Source organism: Ctenopharyngodon idella, chromosome 24 (assembly GCF_019924925.1).
Source record: "Ctenopharyngodon idella isolate HZGC_01 chromosome 24, HZGC01, whole genome shotgun sequence".
Taxonomy (NCBI): domain Eukaryota; kingdom Metazoa; phylum Chordata; class Actinopteri; order Cypriniformes; family Xenocyprididae; genus Ctenopharyngodon; species Ctenopharyngodon idella.
This window is the reverse complement of record NC_067243.1, coordinates 15,103,698-15,131,538: the sequence shown is the minus strand read 5'-3', so window position 1 is coordinate 15,131,538 and position 27,841 is coordinate 15,103,698. Positions and strand designations below refer to the sequence as shown.

General features: G+C 35.6%; 2 protein-coding genes across 3 annotated transcripts in view; one reads left to right on the top strand and one right to left on the bottom strand.

The window, feature by feature from the left end:
• kxd1 (KxDL motif containing 1) overlaps nucleotides 1-27,841 on the top strand; it is a 50,527-nt gene that overhangs the window by 6,569 nt on the left and 16,117 nt on the right. The gene's annotated exons all lie outside the window — the stretch shown is intronic.
• On the bottom strand, nucleotides 1,494-27,731 carry csk (C-terminal Src kinase). 2 transcript variants are annotated; one of them, XM_051883356.1, is made up of 13 exons: nucleotides 27,254-27,731; nucleotides 15,056-15,168; nucleotides 14,824-14,937; nucleotides 12,687-12,799; nucleotides 9,779-9,998; nucleotides 6,240-6,333; nucleotides 6,061-6,126; nucleotides 5,046-5,145; nucleotides 4,846-4,936; nucleotides 4,659-4,732; nucleotides 4,331-4,526; nucleotides 4,138-4,224; nucleotides 1,494-2,929 (listed from the first exon to the last, which is right to left on the bottom strand). In XM_051883356.1, the coding sequence occupies exons 2-13, from the start codon at nucleotides 15,068-15,070 to the stop codon at nucleotides 2,747-2,749; spliced, it is 1,353 nt and encodes a 450-aa protein (XP_051739316.1). In that variant the 5' UTR covers nucleotides 15,071-15,168; nucleotides 27,254-27,731; the 3' UTR covers nucleotides 1,494-2,746. The 2 variants fall into 2 exon arrangements, with proteins under 2 accessions (XP_051739316.1, XP_051739317.1); XM_051883357.1 differs by lacking the exon at nucleotides 27,254-27,731 and adding an exon at nucleotides 15,363-15,416.

Sequence of the window (27,841 nt, the reverse complement as noted above, 5' to 3'; positions counted from 1 at the left end):
TAGCACATACTGAACCGTACCGAAACCGTGAGCCTAAAACCGTGATACAAACCGAACCGTGAGTAATCTGAACCGTTGCACCCCTAATTTCCTCCCAGATCTGGACCAGGGCATCACTGAGCTCCTGGATAGTCTGGGGTGCAACCTGGCAGCGTCGGATGGACCGAAACATAATGTCCCAGAAGAGTTCTATTGGATTTAGGTCAGGCGAGCATGGGGGCCATTCAATGGTATCAATTCCTTCATCCTCCAGGAACTGCCTGCATACTCTCGCCACATGAGGCTGGGCATTGTCGTGCACCAGGAGGAACCCAGGACCCACTGCAGCAGCGTAGGGTCTGACAATGGGTCCAAGGATTTCATCCCGATACCTAATGGCAGTCAGGGTGCCATTGTCTAGCCTGTAGAGGTCTGTGCGTCCCTCCAGGGATATGCCTCCCCAGACCATCACTGACCCACCACCAAACCAGACATGCTGAATGATGTTACAGGCAGCATAACGTTCTCCACGGCTTCTCCAGACCCTTTCACGTCTGTCACATGTGCTCAGGGTGAAACTGCCTGAAACACCCTCATGAAGTCTGATTGTTTAGTCAGAGACATTCACATCAGTGACCTGCTGGAGGTAATTTTGTAGGGCTCTGCCAGTGCTCATCCTGTTCCTCCTTGCACAAAGGAGCAGATACCGGTCCTGCTGATGGGTTAAAGACCTTCTACGGCCCTGTCCAGCTCTCCTAGAGTAACTGCCTGTCTCCTGGAATACTGGATACTCTGGGCTCGGGACACATTCCAAGCTTGGAGCCCTCCCCTCGGACAGCACGCCAAATATGCATACTCTTTACGCTATCAGATATAATCTCATGAATAGAAATTTCTAAAAATTCTGGAAAAAATAAAAAGTGCAATTCTTCCTAAATCATCATTTACGTCTGTTGTAGCTCCCCTTAAGAAATGAATTCAAATATTTGTCTATAAAAGAGAGAAATGCAAACATTTCACTGTGTTGGTATGTTTTCGTTCAGGTGATTTTGTTGTAGAGCAGAGGTGGATTCACCTTCACTGAAAACCACAAATACAGCATTTCAGTGGTTTAGGTTTCATTCTAGCTGCACGCTCATGAATCTTACTCACCTTGATATCATGTTGCTGACGAGAAACATGCGCTGAGCAGAAATACAGCATCCTATAGATAGACTAGAGAACAATCCTATCACATTCTGGTGGAGGTGCATGTGATGTGATTTTTAAGACGTCATGTACGTCGTGCGCATCTGCAGGGCATTGGTATTATTATTATTACTGCTTCACATACGTGTGTCAAAACCTTATGGTGAAAATCTGTCATGTGTCACGACTGTTTGGGTCACTGCTAAACGGACAGCAGTTTGTATATTTATATATGACGTGTTTCCTCTCTGGGTGCGTTTACAGTTTCTTTGACTGACCTTTAAAATGTTTGGTCACATTTAAAAGCACATAATCACACATTCGAATCTGTTTGGCAGCCTTTTATTTTTTTGTCATTTATCTTTTGTTTTTATCAAACTGTTCAGGTGGAATGATTTTAACTGAAATATGGCAGCAAAAAAAAAAAAAAAAAAAAAAAGCACTGCAAAATCAGCATATAATATATAACAAATATTTCACAAATCTGTATTTGTGTGTTTTTTTTTTTTGTATAATTTCTCTGTCTTTTTATATATATATTTTTTATTTTGGATTAAAGGGATAGTTCACCCCAAAATTAAAATGCCGTCATCATTTACTCACCCTCAAGTTGTTCTAAACCTGTTTGAGTTTCTTTCTTCTGTTGAACACAAAAGAAGATATCTTGATCCCAATTGACTTCCATAGGATGAAAAAGTGTCAATGGGGACCAGAAACATTTTTCAAAATATCTTCTTTTGTGTTCAACAGAAAAAATAAACTCATAAAGGTTTAAAACAACTTGAGGGTGAGTAAATGATTACCACATTTTCATTTTTGGGTGAACTATCCCATTTCAGCTTCCACCCAAGCCACATCTCTTTTAAAAGGCCTACAATGTTTATATTCATCATTTCTGGTTGAGGCTCAGACTGACACATGTTTGGAAAGATGAGAAAGACAACAGGAAATCATAGCACTTGTACACCATATTTAAAAAAATAAAATAAAAAACAAGCTCTGGGGCGAGACAGGCTTCTGGCGTGAAGGCACTGTGAAATGGAAGAAAGATTCTCTCATGTATTTCATTGGCTACTGGAAATGAAAACAGTTTGGGATGAACATACGGTTTCCCTAAGTGCCAATTATTGTTCTTGGGTCTAAGATATTGCAGAAAACCTGCCTTATAGGTGCCGAATGTCATTTCTCATTATATTTTTTGTTTTGTTGTTGTTGTTTTATGGGCAGAATTAGTAGTAAAGCTGATTTTTCTTTCTTTTCTTTTTTTTTTTTTTTTTGGCAGAAAGTACTATATCATAATCAAAAGTCCGTAATGAAGGAGCGTATGAGGACATATCAGAGGAGGCTGAAGATCTTGTGAATCAAAAAGAGGTGAGTTGGTGTAGAGAAGGCCAGCCTCCCCAAAATGAAGAAAACCAAGCCATGAAAACAATGCAAAGAAAAAACAAGGATGCGCTTGCAAAAGAAAATTCTGCTGAAGTTTTCAAGTCCACGGCTTTAAGAGTAGATTTTGGTCAGATTGTATGAGAATGGTCCCATGGAGGACTTCCTCTTGTGTTTTTCCTTTAGTTTTTGTCTTTTATCGGTACAGCTCATTGGTTATGATATCTTGAAGTTTCTCTCTCAGTTCTCTGAAGCTGGGCCGCACCACAGCGTCCAGAGTCCAGCACTGCTTCATGATGTCATACACCACTGCCGGGCAGCCGTCGGGGGCGTCCATCTTATAACCCTTCTCTACACGTGGGACAACTTCCTTCAGAGGCTGTAAGAAGACAGGACGAAGGACATCGTGACTTAGGAAGAATGTGCTTAAGTAGACAACAGTGTCCTCTACTGGGAGAATTTGTCTGGACACTACAATTCAAAGAATCAGAGATAATGTGGTATGTGCAAAAGTCTTGCAACACACTAAAATATATTTGATATATTTAAAATATTAAATTAATATATTAATAGCATTACAAAATTATGATATCATTAATAATATCTAGAATATAAAAAAATATTTACATTTAGATTAAAAATTTATTATAACCACATTTTTTTTTAGATTATTTTAATTGAAATAAATTATGAATAGTAAAACTAATAATAATAATAATAATAATAATAATAAATATCAAATAAGCAAAATAAAAATGATCACAACTATATTTTTTATTGGTCATGTTTCTGTTTTTTATATATTGATATAATACAAATAGTATTCTTATAATAATGGTATCTAAAAAAATAATTAATTATAATATATATATATATATATATATATATATTTTTTTTTTAATGTTATATAAAAATGATCACAAATGTACTTTATTGTTCATGTTTTTGCTTTGAAGTGGCCAATTATGTATTGATTTTTATATCCCATTTAAGTACTTATTTTAAATTAGATTATTATTATTATTACATATTATTATAATACTAATAGAGTATTCTAATTATAGTATTCAAAAAACTGCATTTGTATTATTTTATTGGTCATGTTTTTGCTTTGAAGTGACATATTGATTATAATATCCTATTTATTTTAGTTATTTTCATTTAAATTAGATTATTAATAAAACTATAATAATAATAATAATAATAATAATAATAAATTAATACAATATAAAAAACAACAAACATACTTTTTTATTAATCATGTTTTTGCTTTGAGGTGAATTATAATTAAGATTAAAAATGTATTGATTATAATATCCTATTAATTTTAGTAGTATTAATGTAAATTAGATCAATAATAATAATAATTTTATTTATTTATATAAAAAAAAAACTACAATTGTATTTTTATTGGTCATGTTTCTGCTTTGAAGTGACATATTAATTATAAAATCCTATTTATTTTAGTTATTTTATTTTAAATTATATTATTAATAAAACTATAATAATAAATTAATACAATGTAAAAAAAAAAAAAAACAAATATACTTTTTTTATTTGTCATGTTTCTGGTTTGAAGTGACTTACAATTCGTGGATATGGTACCCGACCAAAGGAATAGATCTCCCACAGTAAGATGCCATAGCTCCATACATCTGACTTAGTGGAAAACTTCTGTTTCAGGCAGAAAGGTAGAAAATAAAAAGATAAGAATATGTTTTTAAATGCACCTCTTGTATGTCTCCATTTAAACATATTAAAACAAAAGCAGACAACACACCTTCTCTCGTAAGGCCTCAGGTGAAGTCCACTTAACCGGGAGTTTGGCTGTATCTTGAGTAGATGACGCTTCCTTGGTGAGGCCAAAGTCGCTGACTTTTGCTATGTTGTCTTCTGACACTAGAACATTACGAGCCGCCAGATCCCTGTGCACGAAGTTATTGGCCTCGAGATACTCCATCGCCTTGCAGACATCCCTAAAAAATTAATCAACAAGAAAAATAAAAGAAAACATTTTGAAAATGTTATATTATAATTATATACTTTCTTAACATTATAATTAATTACGAGACAAAGTTAGATTAGTGCCAAAAACAAAAGAAACTCACATTGAGAAATTGATCAAACGATCTCCACCAATAACAGTACGTCCTCTGGAGCGCAGATAGTCCACTAGACTACCCTGAAGAAAGAAATTAAGACAACAAAATAATGTTTTAAGAGCATCATATCTCAAAATATACTTTTATATGCCTAAACAAGATTAAATGTATGTAACAGGTTGGATTCACTGACCTTGGCCATGTACTCAGTGACAATGAAGAGGCTGCCCTTCTCTTCCACAATCACCCCCAGTAGCTGTACCAAGTTATTATGCCGTAATTGCCTGTAACAGTCAATATGAATATTGATGTTTAAATATATCTAAATATACAAAGCCTTATGTTTTATTCTCTGGAATATTTGATTCCGATTGGTCAATCGGGGGGACATACGTCATGACCGAAGCCTCTGCAACGAAGGCCTGCGCTGTTGCGTCATTTTTGATACATTTCACCGCTACTTTCTTGCCTCTGTAGTCTCCAACCATCACATCTAAAAATCAAAAAGAGCATATTTTTCTAAGGCTGGATGAATTATTAACTACCTGTGTAGTTCATGGTACTGTTAATATATTTGTGTTAATTTTTATTAGCAGTGTTGGGGGTAACGCATTACAAGTAACTTGAGTTACAGTCAAACCAAAAATTATTCAGACATTTTTTATATATTTGTACTAGTGGGTGCAGGACACTATAGTTCATTTATGTAAGTGAGGATAGCAAAATAAAGTAAACTGTGACATATTATACCCAAAAATTCTTCATACAGTGGACTACCAGTAAAATTTGGAACCAAAAATTATTCAGACACTTTGATCTGACCATGTTTTGTGTTATCTAAGATTATTTTTTTCTGACACAGTTTAACTCTGAGATCTTGTTATATTTTATTACCATTTTTTAAAACTATAGTGAATAAACTGTATTAATGAATGAAATGTTCAAGGTGTCTGAATAAATTTTGGTTTGACTGTACGTAATCAGATTACTTTTTTCAAGTAACTAGTAAAGTAACTTAAATTTACAACAAAATTTGAGTTACTTTTTCAGATAAGTAACTTAAGTTACTTTGTTTTCCCATTTATTGACTGACAGCTCTCCTGTCCCCATTTTGAGGGAAATCGTGAGTAAGTGTAGAGGTGTTGAGTGCGCTGTGTGAACAAAATGGTTATTGTAGTTCTAGACTAAATGTGAGCAGGGATTTACTCATCACACTTAAATAAAAGTTTTTAGTATTCCTCAAAATGAACAAAAACAGTGAAATGCAAACTCAGAATATTACACAAACCTGCAAAAAAAAATTCTCAGTTTATTAACCAAAATTGATACCTGAACCAAATTAACTTAGATCCACTGATCTAAATGTGGTTTCAAATCACAAAAAAGCATCCCATTAGCACATTCGTACCTCCAAACTCTCCCTTTCCAATAGTCTGGTTAAGCTTCAGTTCTTTTCTATTCAGAGCCCAGCCACCTGTGGTGAAGGAAGAATTATGAACTTATAAAAAAAATGCCTTTTATAAAACAAACTTTGAAGTCATGCAGCAATTTAAATGCCTGCGTGAATACAGTCAAGAAGTCTCTTACTTCTAGAGAACTCATCCTGGGCCGCCACAGTCCCCTCCATGAGTTTAGGTTTGATAAGTCTGGTACAGAGTCCATCTGCATCTTTAGTGTAGTGCTGTTAACACACACACACACACACACACACACACACACACACACACACACAAAACAATTTAAGCTCATTTACAAAAAAAGTACCATGGCAGTATAATAAAATATTCATATCAGCTGATAATACCTAATACTATGCTACATTAAATTCAAACAAATGAACATTTCACTGAATTATGCAAAACAATATGCAAATAAATGCACATTATATACAGCTGAAAAAGTCAAATGAGCCTCGAATGTGCTGTTTAAATGGACGCTTTATGAATATTTTGTGCTTTCTTCCAATAAGCACATGCACCGCAGTAAACTTTGATCGCCAGCAGAGTGCGCTCTTGTATATGTATGCTCTATTGAGTTCGCGTTTCCTCTCCTGAGAGGGACAAGTCCACACAGGCGACAACATTCTTATCATTTCAGTGTTGAAAAACGTGTTTGTGATTCCATATGTCTGGACGCTATAATCGTGTGGCCAGACGACGAGATAATATTGTTACATGAATAAAAAGGCATCGATTGAGCTGCTGAAATGATCTGGAACCTGCGCTCGTTTCCTCTTTGTCACTTCCTCGTTATCAACTGTTCCAGGAACTGGAGCGTGCATGCGCGCGGGCGCGCCGTTCTCATACACGCGCTCAAAATAACAACACATTTGCATGACTAGACTGTAACAAACAGTTCAGCAATTCTTGGATATATAAAAATAACTATTTACTGTTTTAATTAATCCTTCAGAAATCATGCTACTATGCTGGTCAAGAAACATTTCGTATTATTATCAGTGTTGAAAACAGTTGTGCTGCTTAATATTTTTGTGAAAACTGTGATACAGGTTTTTTTTTTTTTTTTTTTTCAGGATACTGTGCTTAATAGAAGGTTCAAAAGAACAGCATTTATGTGAAATGGATATCTTTTTCAACATTATAAATGTTTTACTGTCACTTTTAAACAATTTAACGCATCCTTTCTGAATAAAAGTATTAATTTAATAAAAGTTAACTTGTCATAATGAACCATTACAGACAGCCCAAAGCTGTAATGTGAAGCCAAATGAGCGACAACAAACACTAATAGATAAACAACAGTGGACAGTATCAGTTTGTGGCTTTTATTTCCTATATCTCCACTGGTTTTCCGAGGAATGTTATTGAGTGGATAGTGGGAGGACTATCTTCTGTGGTAGTCTAATCACTATGAACATAAAGCCTTATTGTAGACTGTTTAAGACTCGTCCACTTCATTGGAAAGAGCACAACTGTTCAGCTGAGGCTATAAGGGTGGGAGAAAGAGAGAGTAACTGTAGCCAAAATTACACTAAAGAATGTGTGGAATTCTGTAATAGAAAGGGTGAGGAAAGACTTGAGGAACCCATAGTGCCTCTGACCACTAAAGCCACCCAGACCCCAATCTAAAATAACCAGAGCAGAACCATTATCAACACTTAACCGAGAACGGATCACTGGTTAATCACACAGACGAACCCTAATAAAGCCAATGACCAGTGGAATAAAAAAAAAGATATGTAAAATTATACAAATTACAGTCATTTACATCTTACATCTATGTAAATCAGCCCTTTTTAAGGCTCTCTTTTCATTAGCGTTGCTTGCTAAGGCTTTGAATGTTACCGCAAATGATGAAGCTTGTTTGAGAAGAGCTGTGCAATTGCTTTTTAAAGCAAACGGATGATAGGAACAAAATTCTCACAACTTTTTTTTCTTTTGACTAGTGCAAGTAAGCAACCACCTCAAACATCCTATGAGATGCATAGAAACACTTACACCACTCAGAACATCTTAGCAATCACACAGCAACACTCTGGCAACCACCAATAACAAGCTTGTACTTGTAAAAAGCTGGCATCCAAATATGATGATGCCCACGTTAGGGTCCCCTTCCTAAAATATAAAGGTAGCTGGTATATTCTCATGTATGAAAATCCACTGATACTGTGAAGACAGCAAAATTAAATTACAAACATAATTGCTTACAAAATTGTACAATTGGTTTTTATGTTGTGTTTGTACTAAAGCAACTTGCTAAAATATTATCTGATTTTTTAAAAATCTTTTTTATATGGTATGGAATGGAATGGTAAAGTATAGTATAATAGAATAATAAATATAATAGAATAAAATAATTAGGGCTGTTTAACGATTAATCCAGAATAAAACTTTGTGTTTACATAATATATGAGTGTGTACTATGTATATTTACTTTGTATTTATAAACGCATACATATACATGTATATATTTAAGAAATATAATATATATATATATATATATATATATATATATATATATATATATATATTACATGTATGTGTATTTGTTTGTAAATACAATTGTTTATGAGTAGTAATTGATCAAGAAATTACTATGGTATGATTAATATATCAAAGTACCATGGCATTACATCTGATGATACCATCACTGTACCATAGTGTTACTTTGTTGAGCTTTTTTTGTGAGGGACATTCAGTGAGTTGGCGTGACATGCATCAAGAATAACCTTTCCATTAAAACACTCATTTCACAGCTCTTGTTTAGCACTGTCACTTCCTTTAACACAGCCTGGACTAAACCTTTGACCTCAAAGTACAAGGTGTGCGTGTACAAAATTATTTCCTGGAGTCTGTCGTAAATGCTTGCTTCATCTGTGTGGCCAGTGCGTCTGATGTGGACTGACTTCCTGTTAGGGCTATTTTTGGCTTTGTGTGTGGCGATCAATTTGAAAATGTTGACAGAGGCGGTGAGAGGATGCACAGGAAGAAGCTTGATGGTTTCATAACCCACTGGGCTAACTCTGGAATGTGTTGTGCTGAATATATATATATATAGCAAAAGCAACACTGTTGTGTTTACTTGCTACATGCATAATCCTGTCTTTGCCACTGTAATGTTGGACAAACCATGATAAAAACTTGCAGCTCGGCAATTGAAAGCCGGCTCACACGCACACGGTTATTCATCTTGAATTAGAGGCTTAGTTAGAGGCTAGAGTTAGAGGCTTTTGTTGACAAAGGAAAGTGGCGTTTAGCGGTTTCTGCCAACGAACTGATATTTCTGAATGGGCTGACGCTGGGATTTAGCGGATTTGAAGCAAAAGTATTTGATGAACGTATACTATGTGTGGAGAGCATTTGCTCAATATAATTTCTCAACTCAATTTTGTTTTCTAAATGCTCAAATCATGACGCAAAACAGCATTTTTTAGGCTGGTTTTGCCAATGCGCATGTGCAGTTCTAAGCGCGTGGAATTGGCCATTGATTCTTTTATTTAGAAGACTTATTCCGCCATATTGCCCGTTGCACTTTCACCCATTCATAGTAATATGAGTGCATTGGGTTTATATATCTAAACTCTTTGATACAACTCTTTTTAGGCTAATCTTAAGCTTTAACCAAGTCATAACCCATAAACCAAACCATAAGCCAGTAACTCTCACCTCCATGAGCTGCATGAGGTTTTCAAAGTACTCCTCCTCATCGATGGACAGTTTGCCGTTGTGGTAGATGATGCGGTAATGCTCCACCTTGCCATCGCAGCTAACACACAGGGTGTAGTCGCCGGGGTAGTTAGTGCTCTCGCGCACCAGGAAGAGGCCCGTCTCTGGGGGGAAGAGCAGTCTCTCGGCCTGCTCGCGTGTAATCTTTCCATGGAACCATCTGAGTGACCACAGATAAAGGACATGTGTTTGTTATGTGCATCATTGAGAAGTGACATTAATGTATATTTTGTGTTGTCTGATGAAGAGGAATTGTTTTTCTTTTCAGTCAGTTTATGAAGTTTATAAAGTCTAAGCACTAAAAGTATACACAATTACATATTTGAGTCGGTTCTTTTAATGGATCATTCAAAAAGATCCATGAAGTTATTGTTTTGAATCAGTCTTGCACTTTGAAATATGAAATCTGTTAAAAACATATATTAAAAAAAAAGAGCTTTGTTGTATTAAATAGTATTTTACTGTTAAAAAAAAAAAAAAAAAAAAAAGTATTTTGTTTAATATAAATTATGTTTGACTTTAGTTGTGAACATGCAGTATAAATTGATTAATACGAGATAAAAACAAATATACAATGTGATCATTGTATTCTGATTCACAAACAAATGACTTGTGAAGCAGTTCTTTTAATGAATTGGTCAAAAAGATTCATGAACCCACAAGTTACTGTTTTGTAAAGCTTTAAAATGATTAAAAGCAGTTCTATATTGAGGAAAAATATATATTAAAAACAAGGTTTGTTAAAAGAAACAAGGAAAAACCCAATATTGTTTTGTTTAAAATAAATTCTATTTTATTTCAGTTGTTAGTTTGCAGAGAACAATGCTGCGTCCGAAATCGAATACTTCTCTACTCTACTATATAGTACGTGAGTACCCGGATGACTTACTACTTCCAGCGAGATTCTGAAGTGCGCATACGCTGGACACTTTACTATCCCATGAGGCCATGGGAGAGGATTTGTTAATGAAGCTGAAGGGACGTAATTGACGCTGGTAGGTAATGTGACAGTAACAACATAGCGGATGTAGTACGTCCGAATTCATTCATACTACACACATTCATACTATATAGAACGTACTTTTCCAACAGTCGTGAAGTAAATTTAAATTCAAATGTAGTACCTACTCAACAGTACGCAATTTCAGACGCAGCTTATGTGTACTGTGAAATAAAAAAAAATGTTATTATTTGAAATTATGACCAATTGTTTGTGATGTTCCTCATTTGAAAGTTGCTTTGAATAAAAGCATTTGTTAAATAAATAAATGTAATATGATTCACAAAAGAATGACTGAGTTGGTTCTGTTAATGAACCGTTCAAAAGACTCATGAACTTGAGAATTACACTTTGAATCACACACAAAAAAATAAATAAAAATGTTGTAATGATATTTTACTTTAAAAACACTAAAATACATCACAGAAATATAGAAAAACATATATATATATATATATATACACACATATATATATATATATATATATTTGCAGTATGAACTGAATTGCAGTATTCCAATTCACAAACAATCGACTCTTATGAGTAAGAGTCGAATTAATTGCCTCTGTCAAAAAGACTCATGAACACACAAGTTATTGTTTCGAATCAGTCAAACGCTTTGAATTTTTTCAATGAAGCAGTACCAGAAAAAAGAAAGATGTTGTAATAAATGGTATTTTACGTAGAAAAAAAGAATACAAAAATAGCATTTTGTTTAGTATAAAATGTAGTATGAACTGAATAATATGAGAAATAATTAAAAAATTATGAAATTATGACCAATTGCTTGCAATGTTCCTTGTTTGAAAGTCTAAATGAATGAATGTAGTCCAATTCGCAAAAGAATGACTCTTATGAGCCGGTTCTTTTAATGAATCGGTCAAAAATAACTTATGAACTTGTGAGTTAACACTTTGAATCACCAAAATAGTGTTGCTGTAATGGTATTTTACACTAAAACGTGTCACAAAGAATAGTATTGTTTTGTTTCACATGTACTTACGACCAACTATGGAGAGAATTCAGTAAGAAACACTGATTCAGATACATAATATTGTGCACAGGACTGAGAAAAGGAAGCTAAATTACAGGCTTCCAAAAGCAGCGCTGGCCTTGCCTGGCCCTTCTGTGGCTTCTCTGGCATGACAAACATCCAATCTGTATCTCCCAATTACCCACACATACACACCATCGAAAATAAACCAAAGCTGTGCACTTACCAAAGACTAGACAAAAGAAGAAGAAGAAGAAGAAGAAGAAGAAGAAGAAAAAAACCGCTACCGTCACAGATCCTATACATCCTTCCATCCAGATCCTATACATCAGGGTTTAAGCTTCAACTGATGCAGCAAGCAAGTTTGTCTTATGCTAAATATAATTGAGATGTCTACGTAATTATATCCATTGTTCTCTCTCAAAGCAGCCAGTAATTGAAGAATATCACATGCTCTCTTACAACCGAACTTTAATCACGATGTATGTCTCTGGCTTTTGCATATCAGATGCCAAGAGATGGACTTTTTCCATTGGCCTGAGTGGTGCTATTTGTGTAACTTTCTGATTTCTCCTTCTGTTTTAAACAGCTGGCTGATTCAAATGAGTCCTTGGGTTATTGTGGTGGACCGGAAAGCAGGAAGACATTTGTGTATAATTACAGATATAGTAGGTGATCTGTCATGATATCAGTGATACATGCTAAGTATAGCATGCTAATGTTTGTATGCACGAAACCCACACAAACACCCTCTGTTATCGTATATCAAGTGAGGATCAGTGATGATAAAACCATCTCATAAAAAAACAAAACAAACAAACGAAAAAAACAATGCAAATGAACTTTGTACTTACGGCATAAGGCTCAGTTTACCGCCAGATTTCACTCCTTCTCTCTTCTGAACGTAGTTTGCTGGTATGGTACCCTCTCGTCCTGCTGAATTTTTTGCTTTGTACCAGTTTGGATCCTGGAATGAAGCACCAACAAACTAATTTTAAATGAAGAGTGACCCAAAAATGAAAAGTTCATTTATATTTCACCTTAAAGGGTTCATCCAAACATAAACATTCGGTCATCATTTACCTGTATGAGTTTCTTTCTTCTGTTGAACACAAAAGAAGATATTTTAAGGAATGTTGGTAATCAAACAGTTGAATGCAGCCATTGACTTCCATAGTATGAAAAAAACACTATGGAAATCAATGGCTACCGTCAACTGTCTGGTTACCAGCATTCTTTAAAACATTATCTTTTGTGTTCAATAGAAGAAAGAAACTACAGGTTTGGAACAATATGAGGGTGAGTAAATGATTAAAAAAATGCATATTTTTGGGATAACTAACCCTTTAATGCTTTTCCAAACTCGTATGACGTCACTTCTTACGTGGAACACAAAAAGAGATATTTAGCAGAATGTTCGCACTGCACTTTTCAATACAGTGAAAATGAATTTTGGCAAATACTGACTCAGATTTCAGTTTGTTCCTCACACAAAGCTATCGTATGGCACAGTTATGATATTTTTATGTCATTTTGGGACCTTGGAAGCCACTGGTTCATATTCAGTTTCATTGTATGGCAAGAATAGCATGAATATTCTGCTGAACTTCTCATTTTATGTTAAGTATTCCTTTAAAACACACATAGTTGGCAAAACTTTCCTAATTGTTTTGGACATTTGTTTTTAAGTGGAACATAAACAAAAAAAAAGAAGATATTTTGAAGAATGTTTCATCTTTCAAAGTTAATGGGGTCAAAAGAAAAAAACAACAAAAAACACTGGACCTCACTGACTTTAACTGCTTGCAAAAAAGTGAACTTGAAGTAAGTTAAGAAGTCAGAATCTATAAAACTCCTGTTGTGGATGCGTTCTTCGCGCTGAAACACGGCATCTAAACCCAAAGTTTATGTATATGACAACCCCAATCATAGTTACTAATGTTGTGCATTGCTGTTTGAGCAGCGTGCGCTGAAGCTCAAGATAATCACCGGCAAACTGGAGCACTATGCTAGCGGGTTAATTAACTCGACACAAATGCAAAAAATTAACTTCAACTAAGTTACGTGCTAGTCAGAATTTGTAACTCCTGTTGTGGATGCACAAAACAACGCGTGGAAACACGGCAACTAAACCCAAAGAATTCACAACTAGTTGTCCAGTCCGGTTCTGTTCACACAGCGCAAATTTTCCGAGAATGCGGCTGTGAGTCCTGAAGATGTACGGGTGTGAATTCGGTTATAATTCCTGTAAATAACCGTACTGTATGTAAACGTAACCGTATTAAGGACTCAAAAATACAGGCAACCATATTCTGCTGCTGTGTGAACATGGCCTTTATTACAATAGTGTTCTCATTATAATGTTATGTATATGACAGTCCAAATCATAAATCAGATATAGATAGATATATATAAACACATACACACAAAATAAACATAACAAGCAAACTTGACTGTGCTGGTCATGAAGGTGTAACTTGTAAAAGCACTCTTCTGCTAACAATGTGCTAAAACACAGGCACACACACACAAAAAAAAAAAAAAAAAATCACAACATTTTTTTTTTTAGTAGTGTTCTCATAATACTTTTATGTAGCCTATATGACATTGCACATGCTGCACTTAACTGTATTTTCCTTTTTGAAGTGATTCCAAATATATTTTAAGCAATTCAAAACCATCATGGCGAACAATGATCATCTGAAGTGTCTCAGCTGGAGGAAATAATCCATTATTTATCAGCTTTATTATATCGGCCTAATTTTCTTAACGGGTCGATAATGATAATATTAAAAATGAACATAGATCGGCCGATACCATTATGATGGCAGATATATCGTGCATCCCTACGGAGACATTGTCTTTCAAAATATCTGTGTTCTGAACAAGAAATAAAGTCATACAGATTTGGAACAAGATGAGGGTGAGTAAATGATGACAAATTTTAATTTTAAATATATGTTATTCTAAAATTCCTTTTCAGAATTTTACCTTAGTTACTCCAATTATAGTAAGAACATCTCCTTTGCACATAGGCAAGTCCTGGTCTGCCGTTCCAGGGAAGTTGTACCTGGCCACACACTCAGTGCCCGGAGGCCAGATTGTCTAGTAAAAATAATAATAAAAATGAAGCGAAAAATATCAAAACAAGCCCTTGATGTCCAAACTAAAGCAAAATAAAACCCATTATATCCTGATGGTGACATTTTAAGGTCTGCATTACCTCAATGGTAGACATAGCCGAGGGAAATCGTCCTCTCACAGTCAACCCGTTTCAGCCGGTAACATCAGAGCTGAGCCTGGGGCATACAGCTGCAGCCAGAACTGGCCAAAAACCTGGTGAGAAAGCACATTTATGCATTATTGGAATTAAAGAAGAACACAATGCTATTTCCAAACAATGAAATAAACACTAAACATACAGTTGACATCAATGCACTTCAATGCTAATTCCTAAAATGCTGTTTTTAGTAAGACAGACATTGAGAAAATTTACTCAAATTTAAACAATGACTCAAAATTAGACCTACCAAGCATATCAGCAAACACAGTTTAGCAGCAAATACAGTTCAAGCACACACACACACACTTTCAAAGGGGAAGTGGCGGCTGTAGATTTTCCGATGCCTCAGACAGGAAGAAGGGCTGAGCAGCAAGCAGGCTTGCAAAAAGCCTGTTCAAGCGTTACTTTTACACTTTCTGCTATTTTCCCGATTTATTCTGTACATCCACTTTTGGAGACCGTTGCTGGTATGTGAAATGTGAAATTAAATTTAAAACTAATTTAAATTATTGTGTTGTAGCCTATTTCAGATAAAGCTGCTTCCAAAAATAAATCAACTATAGCTTTTCAATCAGATTCTTCTAGCCCACAATGTGGATTAGACCATTTACTCAAAGATCTGCTAGACTAGGTTATCTTCACGTTAACATGAGTTTAAATGAAGAACTGCTCTTCCACAAATAAAAAGATATTAAAAATTAACTCACACAATAGCTTGAGAATTGAGAACACCAGAAAACAGAAATGAGAAGTTAAAAAAAAAAAAAAAAAACTTTTCACTTTCATGGTGACGGGAAACATGAATCGCAAAGTTATTATTGCTCTTTTTCCACTATAAAAAGTGTTGTAGGGAGAAGAAACTTCTAAACTGAACTTGAACTTAAAACAAATGACACATGCTAGCCTGCAATCCACATATATAACTCTCATGGGAACAAATTAGCTGGCAGTTAGGGACGATTTCTCATGGGAAATAAACTGCACCTGGAATCAGAAACCAAATGTACCTGAAGTATTTCTGCTCTACATCAGAAGTGAACAACTTAACAGTTGGTTGGAGGCGGAAATCTAACCAGTTATCTACTCTAAAACAGGAAAAAACCTTTAAAAGTCAAGACGAAACGGCATTCGAAACCTGTTTTACTTCTGTAATGTGATGTATTTCTGAGCGAAACAGCATATTCAACAAGAAAAAAAAAAAAAGAAAAAAAAGGGCCTTCATTTTATCCATCGGTCCTCTGGAATGGTTAAAAAAAGTAAATTAAGAAAGTAATAAACCCAATAAGTGGATCACAAGACCATTTTGAGTGGGTTGCGGAGTGTGTAGTCAAAGAAACAACAACAGCCATAACAGAAACGGCTTCAAAATGTTTTTCTCATTCGAGACTTTTATTTTGAAAGATGCGCGTGAAAGCTGTTGACTCTTCTGTTAGATGCATTTTAAGTAAAACGTGCCTCAGAAAAACACGTTGCCTGATTCAGTATCTTCTGTCAGTCTGTAAATTGGTGTCATTATTCCAACATTATTTTCAAAAAGTCTCTCAATTGCGCACGCAAATGCGGAGACGCGCACTGTATATCAATGAAATTTCAAAGCATAGAAAGTCATAGTCAAGTTGTCAATTAGTAAGTCACCAAAAATTACCATTAATTATTGTACCATGGTAACTGAAATGTCCGTATTCATATTTTCTGTTTTTGATGAATGTGGATCATACCATATATTCTTACAATTATGTGTATGTTAAGTCAAGTGTGTGTGTGTTAACCATTTTTGAGAAACAAATTAGCAGGTTCACATTTCTAAAAATGGGAAAATGTGGGTCCCATGGCCAAACCAGTTGACAACCACTACTTTAAAGGCATTAAGATAGTGCAAGTTTGTTTTGATACTGCTGGCAGTTACATGCTACTGTTTCCTATCATTCTTTGTGTGTAACAGTAAATTCACACTGGTTCAATCCTCCCACCTCATTTTCACAAGAAGCGCAGTGCATGCGGTACGCTTGTGAACTAGATATGATATGACACTGAGCGCCTTGACCTCATTAATATGTCAACCAACACTGACTGCCACTCTGTTCAATGCAAAGTAGCTCTGGCATAAAAGCTGCAGCAAACCCCACGACATGAAGTCACTTCCTGTCTGAGCTGCCGAGACTAAAACTGTCTTCCTGTATTGGCACAAAGGCATTGCTGGGTGATGAGCACTACGGGTTGAAGGGTGCTGGCTAGAGCAGCAGACGGTAAAAGGGGCGCCAACAGCGGCGCAATCCACAGAAGCCCTTACAGTGAGGATATAACACACTTCCTTTTAAAAACAGAGTCTTCCCCTGCTGCTCTGACTACCTAATTTTATACTTGCCACTAACAGGAATAACATGAATTATGTAAAGGGAGGAAACTGATTGTCTTTGTAGTGGCTTTGCCATTTCAAATAAGTCCGTTTTTGTCTTTATGGTTATTTTTCAAAATGCCTGAGTACTGGTACAATTAAAGGGTCAGTTTACCCAAAAATGAAAATTCTGTCATTAATTACTCATCCTCATGTTGTTCCACACCCTTAAGACCTTCGTTCATCTTCGAAACACAAATTAAAATATTTTTGATGTAATCTGATGGCTCTGTGAGGCCTCTATTGCCAGCAATGTCACCGAACTTCTCAAGATCCAGAAAGGTACTCAAAACATATTTAAAACAGTTCATGTGACTACAGTGGTTCTACCTTAATATTATAAAGCGACGAGAATACTTTTTGTGCACCAAAAAAATAAAAAAAATAATGACTTTTCAACAATATCATGATGGCCGATTTCAAAACACTGCTTTGAAGCTTTACGAATCGTTTGTTTCAAATCAGTTGTTCAGAGCGCCAAAGTCACGTGATTTCAGCAGTTGGGCAGTTTGATAAGCAATCCGAATCACTGATTCAAAACAAAAGATTTGTAAAGCTTCGAAGCAGTGTTTTGAAATCGGCCATCACTAGATATTGTTGAAAAGTCATTATTTTCTCGCTTTATAATATTAAGGTAGAACCACTGAACTCACATGAACTGTTTTAAATATGTTTTGAGTACCTTTCTGGATCTTGAGAGGATCAGTGACATTGCTGACAATAGAGGCCTCACTGAGCCATCGGACTTCATCAAAAATATCTTAATTTGTGTTTCGAAGATGAACGAAGGTCTTACGGGTGTAGAACGACATGAGGGTGAGTAATTAATAACATTATTTTAATTTTTGGGTGAACTAATCCTTTAAAGCACTCATTTTTCAGAGCAGGAAAAAATTGTTTTAATCGTGTCTTAGATCAGGGGTCTTCAACTTTTTTCGGGCCAAGAACCCCTTGATGAAGGACATGGAGTATTTTAAGAAAAAAAACAAAAACACTACAAAAACAAACTAACAAACAAAAAACAAAACAAAAAGGTGAGGAAAATGCACCAATGCATTTTAAGAAAGAACAAAAACAGAACTAAACTAAAAATAAAAAAAATAAATAAATAAAAAAAGGAGGGGAAAAAAAAAAAAATGCACCAATGCATTAAGTTTTTAACAAAACACTACAAAAACAAACAAAAAGCAAACAAAAAGCAAACGAAAACAAAACAAACAAAACAAAAAGATGGGGGGAAAATGCACCAAGCCTTTTAAGAAAAAACAAAAACACAAAAAACAACAAAAACAAAACAAAACAAAAAAAAGGAAGAAAGGAAAAAAAAAAAAAAATGAACCAATGCATTAAGGAAAAAACAAAACAAAACAAAAAGGTGGGAAAAAAATGCACTAATGCATCTTAAGAAAAAAAAAAAAAAAAGTGGGGGGGAAATGCACCAATGCACTGAACCGTGCAATAAAACAATGCCACAAGTTGTGTGCAATAAATAGCAGGAAGACATTTTGTTTCAATATTACTAACCGCCTCTCTGTACCACACTTGCCAAGTAAAGCAACAAGCTATTAATATCACATTCTCATTATGACACTTGAAGCTACCTGTACTTAAAACATTTTATTAGTGTTGTTTACTAAGGCATGCATCACTATTACTATCAGATGTACTTTTTTTGAGACATTTGAACAACCCCTTTAACCTCAAGTAATCTGTCACTTCACATTCTTTCACAGGATTAGCATATCATATTTATCTTTATATTTCTAGATATGGTTGCTAGGGTGTTGTTAGGGTCTTCTGGGATCATCCATCACACCGTCTCCTAACCTGTTTATGTGCTTTATTTAATGTTAAAAGTGTCTAATTTGAGTTTGAATATCATTTTGTGTCTTTTATAGCCAAACTGAAAGCAACAACGGACAATTTACCAGATCTTCAAAATAAATGAAAGGAAACAAGAACGTTCAAACTGTCAACTCATTGTAAACAGACAAGTGTATTCTATGACAAAGATTGTTTCAGGAACTCAGTATGTATTTTTAATCATGTTAAAATGTTATAATAGCCCGCCCATGCGATCTTCTGATTGGCTGTGATTTTTGATTGGCTTCTCATAGTTGCGTCGCGTCTGGTGTGGACAGACAAATTGTTTGTCCCTGGAATCTTATCGCATCGTGTCTGGTTAGGAGGACATGGTGTCAGGCAAAATTATGATTTCAGGCTGAGTTATGCAGTTATGTACCTGAAATCATAATTTTGCCTGATGGATGATCCCAGAAGACCCTAACAACACCCTAGCAACCATCTAGAAATATAAAGATAAATATAAATGATATTGCTAACCCTGTGAAAGAATGTGAAGTGACAGATCTCTCCGGCTTGCATTAAATAATTTGACTGCCGCACTGACACTAAGCTGTGGAAATCGTCCAGATGGTGTTGTTGAGTTCACATTCACCCTAAACAACCTTAAATGGCAGGAAGAGAATGATGCAATCATGTGAAAACACCTAAAGGCGATGCACACAGACAGATAAAATGTGTGCCACATCAAAAAAGCAGGATACTGCCAATTCTAAACAATATCCAACCACAAAAATGGCTCATCTAGTAAACAAGAAGCTGACATTAAAAGAGGAATGCATTCACCAATCAAAATCAATGAGACTTTTCTGTGATCAGCAACAATTTCGGGGTGTGCCTTGGCAAATCCCTTGTTACAAATGATATCATTGTTTAGGGACTGCATCGGCAGGGCTACGCCTTGCACAAGAGAACTTTTCATTCCTTGAGTATCTAAAAACTTGTAGCAGACATTTGGAGGCCAGCAGGCAGCTCACTGCCACTGAATCCAGGCAACTCTGGTGGCTCAAAGATGACGGGAACTGCGGAAGTTTCCAGAGGGTATGATGTAGAACCAAAGCCATTCCTTTTATTCATAGACTTCGACAAAAGCATCTTTGTATGCCAGAAGTGAACACTTCAACCCAGTTCTATCTAGGCTTGGTCTAATGGACTTTTTAAGGGCAACACAAGTATCCTTAAAAATCTTACATAAGCATCTGATAAAAGGTGTTAAGTGACTTGAACAAGACTATGACAAACCAAAATTCTACACCAATTAGGGTTAGTTCACCCAAAACTGAAAATTCTGTCACTCTCATGTCGTTCCAAACATCTTCAGAACACAAATTAAGATATTTTTGATGAAATCCGAGAGCTTTCTGGCCTCCGATAGACTGCAACACAATTACCACTTTCAAGGCCCAGAAAGGTAGTAAAGACATCGTTAAAATAGTCCATGTGACTACATATGGTTCAACCTTAATGTTATAAAGCGACGAGGATACTTTTTGTGCATGAAAACAGAACAAAAATAGCGATTTTATTCAACAATTTCTTCTCTCCCATGTCAGTCTCCTACGCTGTTTACGTAGTGAGCGCAGTGCAGCGCTTCCGGGTTCTACATCCGAAAGCGGCTCATTATTGGCCGACGCTGTTCACGTGAGTGGCACGACATATGCGTGTGATGCTGATGCAGGAGCTGGCCAATACCGAGTCAGCGTTCTGACGTAGAACCCGGAAGCACTGCACTGTGTTTACAACATCAACAGTGTCAGACTGACACAGAACAGAAGAAATTGTTGAATAAAGTCGTTATTTTTGTTCTGTTTTTATTCTCGTCGCTTCATAACATTAAGGTTGAACCACTGTAGTCACATGGACTGTTTTAACGATGTCTTTCATTGAATAAAGTCGTTATTTTTGTTTGGTTTTTTGTGCACAAAAAGTATTCTCGTCGCTTCATAACATTAAGGTTGAACCACTGTAGTCACATGAACTATTTTAACTGTGTCTTTACTACCTTTCTGGGCCTTGAAAGTGGTGATTACATTGCAGTCTATCGGAGGCCAGAAAGCTCAAGGATTTCATCAAAAATATCTTAATTTGTGTTCTGAAGGTCTTACGGGTGTGGAATGACATGAGGGTGAGTAATCAATGACAGAAATTTCAGTTTTGGTGAGCTAACCCTTTAATTTTCCATTGTTTTTTTAGTTATTCAGATTGTTGGAAAAGTCTATAGTGAATATACATATGACTATACATTGCTGACTTTTCCAGGCCAACTTTTCCCCTCATATTTCCAAATTTTTTATGATTGTTCTGTTCTTCTTCGTGGCTCAGCTCTGAAAATAAGCCTTTAGGCTATTAAAGCCAAATGCCTTTGAATGTTGCTCAAAACACAGTGACTGTGATTTATTCTGTCATGTTCAAAGTAAAGCACATGTGAGACCAGTAGTGAGACTCAATAGGAGAGGCATGACAGTTGCCTCCAGGCTACACGAGGAACCAGGAAACCAGCTTCAATGAGAGAGAACAGAGACGTGATGTGCCCGGAGATAGAGCGGATTCCAGCCTCACAGCCTTTCATCCCTTAAATCCATCTACTTCACATCCTCTTACAAAACATCAGATCACTTACAACCATGTACAATTACTACTATAGGTCAGCGTACGACCTTACTCAAACATTTGGATGCTCTTCGATTCTCCCTTTCAACCACAAATGGGGCATCTTTCAGCATGTTAATTTAATGAGTACAGTCAGTGTGTTTCAGGAGGGCCGCTGAGATATGCGCTCTAATTTTAGATTCGTTATGAAGTGCTAATGTGTCAGGGTGTGTACTGTGTACCCATGAAAATTTCAGAGGGAAATGCTCAATATCAAGGATTCATTTGCGTACATTCGCCTTTATGCATTCATGCATTCTTCAAGGTTCTTCAGAAAGACTTTGTTTAACAAAAGGCTTTAGTCTGTAGTTATGATATGGATATAGGACAGTTACAGTACAGTACTAGCACAGATAGGTTAAATAGACAGGAAAAATAAACAAGAGAGGTGTTATATCGTTCAACCAATAATCCTGATATCAACATTTTTATTTTATTATTACAGTACCATAATAATGATATGAAAATAATTCAATATAAATATGATTATCATAATATATATTAGGAATGCACTGATAAGACTTTTTTTTTGGCTGATACAATACAGATTTTAACAAGCAACTATTGGCCGATTCCGATACCATTATTTGTCACTTGCTCTCTTATCTGAAATAGTGTTTTGATCATGTTTTAATTTAGCAAAGTTTAAAAATGCATGCATTAAGGTATATTAGCTAGTTTATTACTGCATCATAAAATAATTTCTACTGAACATGGATTGGATCCATTTAACATTCAACAGACCAACATAAATACAACACAACAAAGATGCATATAAAATAAACAGTGCTTTTCAGGTAGGTCTAACAGTAGTTTTCAGGTAGAGAAATATGTCATATGTATAAATGAAATATGCATTAATCCTTATTAAAAGTTACAAAAGTTATTTAGTAAAGAGTAGTGAGTGATTTTTTTTTTTTTGTCTTTTGTTGTTTGTTTAACATTAAAACGGACAGCAGCGCAGCAGGTTTATTATTTATTTATTATTTATACTGCTGTCACTTTAAGAGCTGCACGGATCCAATATACTGGTACACAAGCGTTTTATTTCTCAACTGATTACGTTCATTTAAGACATAACCGATGATGTTTACAAGGATACTCGCCAAGACGGGCATTTTGATATAATTTTATGTGAATTAGAAGGAGTGAAAGAGAACTCAATTCAGTATTTGCACGCCGTTTAAAACGCGGCTTTCCAGACGTGCGCTTTGGATGTGCGTGCACATAAAACATCTCACACAGTGAGTAGAATCGAGTTCTCTTTTGTGTCTTCTTAAGCTTAAATATTTAAAGAGTTATAGTAATCGTATAGTGATATAGTAATTATTTTACCTATAGAAAAACGTTGGATTATGCAACAGACATTATACAACTCAGTGCCTTCACACAGTTAAATAACCAACCACTGGTTTGTTATATTGACCTTTTTTATGCTATAGCCGCTATACCGACTGATCAAAAACAGGCCGATAAATATCATCGGTGCATCTCTAGTGCATATCCACAGTAACCTACACCACCTTAGTACTTTTTTGTAAAGCCATTTGTTATTGTACTGCTGAATGTGTGTGAGAAGATAAAGAAAAGCAGCATTATGGAATGTGAATTTCTTAACTTTTACTATCAGTGCACTCGGGCAAGATTCAACAGGTTGAGAGATTCTGACCTCAGGTATTCTGCTCACCACACCCCCCTTCCCCCCCAACGATATTCAGCACATCATCTGATGACACAATCGTTTCGTTATATTTTTTTAGAAGCTGACAAGACCAAACTGAGCACACATGCACACAACCATGCTATCGACTCATCTTCTAAATTTAAAAAAGGATTGAATTTTAGTTGTATTGATACTTCATATTAGAGCCCATGTTACATATATTAACCATTTATGCTTAATAATTGCAATAACCAGGAACATGCACGGGGAAGGGGCTGGTTGGCCCGGAGCTAGAGCCACTGACCCTCTGCCCTCATAATTACATATTCAAGTACATGTTATTTTAGTAATAATCATCACTTTCACATCTGATTAGAGAGTAACACTGACACTGAGATGTTATGGGAGGCTCTTCATATTTCATCACCAAGACAAAGGGTTCCTATGAAGTCCTCAGAGAAACGCAGTGTGAAATATTGGTGAAATATTAAATATTATAGAATATGAATTTTGCTTTACGTTAAAAAAAGTCCAAATTATACCTAAAATATATAAATATTAATTTTATTTTTTAAACAAACTTTAAAATATGAACTAGGAAAAGTGAGATTACAGCACACTCTAATGGCAATTCGTAAGTTTTGGTACATCTTATTTGTATGTTTTTGTACGATCTGCTTAGGTTTAGAGGTGGACCTTCATGCTTTTTTTAATTGTACATTTTTGTACGAATTTATATGAAATCGTCCCCTCATAAAATACATAAGTTTGGAGATTAATACAAAAAGGCAAATATGTCAAGGCAAAAAACAACCCCAGTAAATGAGGGTCACGCTGGGCGTATATCATTAGCCTTCATAATTACTCCCAGTTTTTTCCTTCTGTTCTGTTACCACAAGGCTTTTTAAGATCCACACCAGCCAGCGTCATGGCAGGGATCGTCTCTCACCAGCTTGACCCTGCAAACTCTGTCCCCTCTGGGCAGAGCTGCTCCTACAGCTCACTTTGATGCTTAATTACACTGCTCTGTCATCTACCGACAAGCCACTGTGACAGTAGGGAGCTCTACAACCAAACACAACTATAATGACTTCAATTTAGGTTGGTTCCTCTAACAGAAGAGTCAAATTGACTACATTTATAGTCAGTTTTGCAACTGGGCAGTGTCCGTCCCCTGCAAAGAAATTTGACAGTTCAGGACAGTAATGAGCGACATCAGTATCACATGCCAGGAAGTGCTGACTTTGAACCGAGCAGTATATTAGAATAAGGAAATAGCGCGACTGCTGTTGACAAAACGTGCAGAAAAGCAATGTTCTCGAGCAGTACACCCACAAAATGCCTTTCTGTGCAAGTGAAAAGCGCAGCAGGGGAAACCCCATTGAAAATGGCAGAGCCGAGTATGTTCAGATATACAGAAAGATATTAACTCTGACAGATAATTCAAGATGCAGTGAAGCCTGACTGAGGAGGACTTGCAGGTGTGAATTAAAAGGAACTAAACAGGAAGTGCTGTTTTGATGCTCTTCAAAGAAGGGGCTATGCTTTTAACAGGAATCTGTGCAACAACAAGGACATCTGATGCAATTTTAAGCACAGAAGAATGAACTAATGAGGGCAGAAACAGTTTAAAATATACAAAGATAGACATATGATGAGCGACATTCTAGATCGGCTGTCTGAACAAAAGTTCGATCAAAAAAAAAATTCTGTCATTTATTCAAACCTCATGTCGTTCCAAACCTGTATGACTTTGTTCTGTGGAACGCAAAAGGGAATTTTTTTTTTTTTTTTTTTAAATACCGTAAAAATAGTCCATATGACTTCAGCACTATATCTCAAGCCTTTTGATTTTTTATGGGAGGATCATACTGAAATCTAAGTCATCATTTACTGAAAATCTTCCCATCCTCTGCAGCTTTCAGATCAAATAACATCACCGTTAGTAAGCACTATTATAGTTTATTAATATTTTGTATTAGTTTTTGTTTTTATATTTTCTAATTTTTATTTTAGTTAATTTTTTAATAATTTTGTTGTGCGTTCCTGTCAAGTTTTTCTATCCTATTTTTTTTTTATAAATATATTTTATTTCAGTTAATGTTTATTTTATTTCATTTCAAATACTGAAATGTTTTTATGGTTTTAGTTTAATTTAACTGTATTTTATATTTTCCATTTTTATTTTATTTAAATTTTTAGCAATTTTGTTGAATGTTCTTGTCAAGTTTTTCGTCCTTAAAAAAAAAAAAAAAAAAAATCTATATAGTTTTATTAATTTTTATTTCAGTTTGATTTTTATTTATTTATTTATTTCAAATTTGATTTTCGTTTAGGTTAACTTGGATGTACTAAAATAATTAATATTTTAGTACATCCAAGTTAACCTAAACGAAAATCAAATTTTTGCCTTGGCAACTAGATAATATATTTTATTTCAGTTAATGTTTATTTTATTTCATTTCAAGTACTGAAATGATTTTATGGTTTTAGTTTCAGTGAACTGTAATAACCCTGGTAAAAAGACAACTACCAATACCACTTTGGCGTCAATGGCATCAACACCATTTTTTTTTAGTAGTACAAAAAACATTTTTCGTGCCCATTTCAGAGCTTCAACAGTGACCACTTGAATATTGCGGACTGGATGTTTGCAATATTGACACTTAGTCATAAATTTGACACAGGCAGTCTGACACATTTGACACATTCACTTCCATTATGGGAGAAACAAACATGGCCTGAATATTCTTTTTTTTTTTTTTTTTTTTTAAATAATAATAATAATAATAATAATAATAATAAAACAAATAAACAAAGAGAAATTAAAGTAAAAAAAAAAAATCATGACTCATAATTTTTATTTTAGGGAACTGTTCCTTTAAAATCTGCACTTTAGAGGGAGGAAGTGACCTTTGGATTTCAACCTTTCTAAACCCATCTCATTAATATTAATGAAGGCGAAAACACACTGAAGCCTTTCTGCTATGATTTGAATAACTGCCCTTTTAGCATGGGAATTTTTTTCTCTTTTAAAATATCACGTAAACACACTAGCTTTGGTTACAAATGGCGTCCCATAACAGCTCAAAAATATGAGTGTCCTCAACCAAAACCCCAGTTCAATTATTTACAGCCCAGACCCACATTCAGATGTTGTTATTAAACATTCAAGGGGAACCATGACAACATAACAACCCCAGAATGATGCTGATGGGGAACAGCACTGCTGGTCCAATCAGGACTGGAAAGGAGACAATGCATCTCAAACTGGGATTAGTCCATTATGCCATCCTGCACCCGATGCATTCTGGCTACCAAACTAGGCTTTATTACACACATGATTTATTTAAGATGATTAAATAAACACGATGGTCCTTCAAAGACACGTTTTGTCTCGTGCAGCAGCCTCAAGTGGCTCTTATTTAGACAGCTGTGAAACAGACCCATCGCATTCAGATTCACAAACACAATGCGCCCATTCTTAGACATGCAGAAAAACGGAAAGCAGAAAGGTGGTAAGACCAAGCTATAATATTGATTGGCATAATAAAATACAAAACATTACCTATGTGTTCCCTAGATGATCAGCCCTCGGTGTCCAAATGCCTTAAAGTTAGAGATGTTTTGTCCACTTAGTCCATGTGTGGGTCAAACCAACCAGAATGTATCAACAGAAGATACAGACGTGGTCATTCACACATTCAGCAAAAACAGATCTTCCAGAGAGCTTTCCTCTAACATCAATGCAGAGCAGACAAAAGATGTTCGGCTCGTCTGTGCATACAAATATAACGTTACCCCCCAAAACCGTTAAGACAGCGGCGGTTGTATGCGTTTCAATTATAAAAACACAGCGCGTGTATCGTTACAAAAACAAACGCTTCAGCCAAGAAAACACAACTGTTGCGGCGTATTACTGACCAAGGAAGTCGGTAAATGGCAAGCCGCCTGAAGCGAACCGTTTTTAAGCGTTACGGAAGCGCAGCACACCCAGGGACTACAGCTGTCTTCTACACACAGGCCCTTGAAAAGGAAACGCACTTCTTCAGACAGCCCAGTGAATAGTGCGCATGCGTCTTCTGCTACGCGAATTCTACTACGGCGAAGGGTTGGCTTATGAATATTAATTAGGTGGCGAGACGTGATTTGCTGA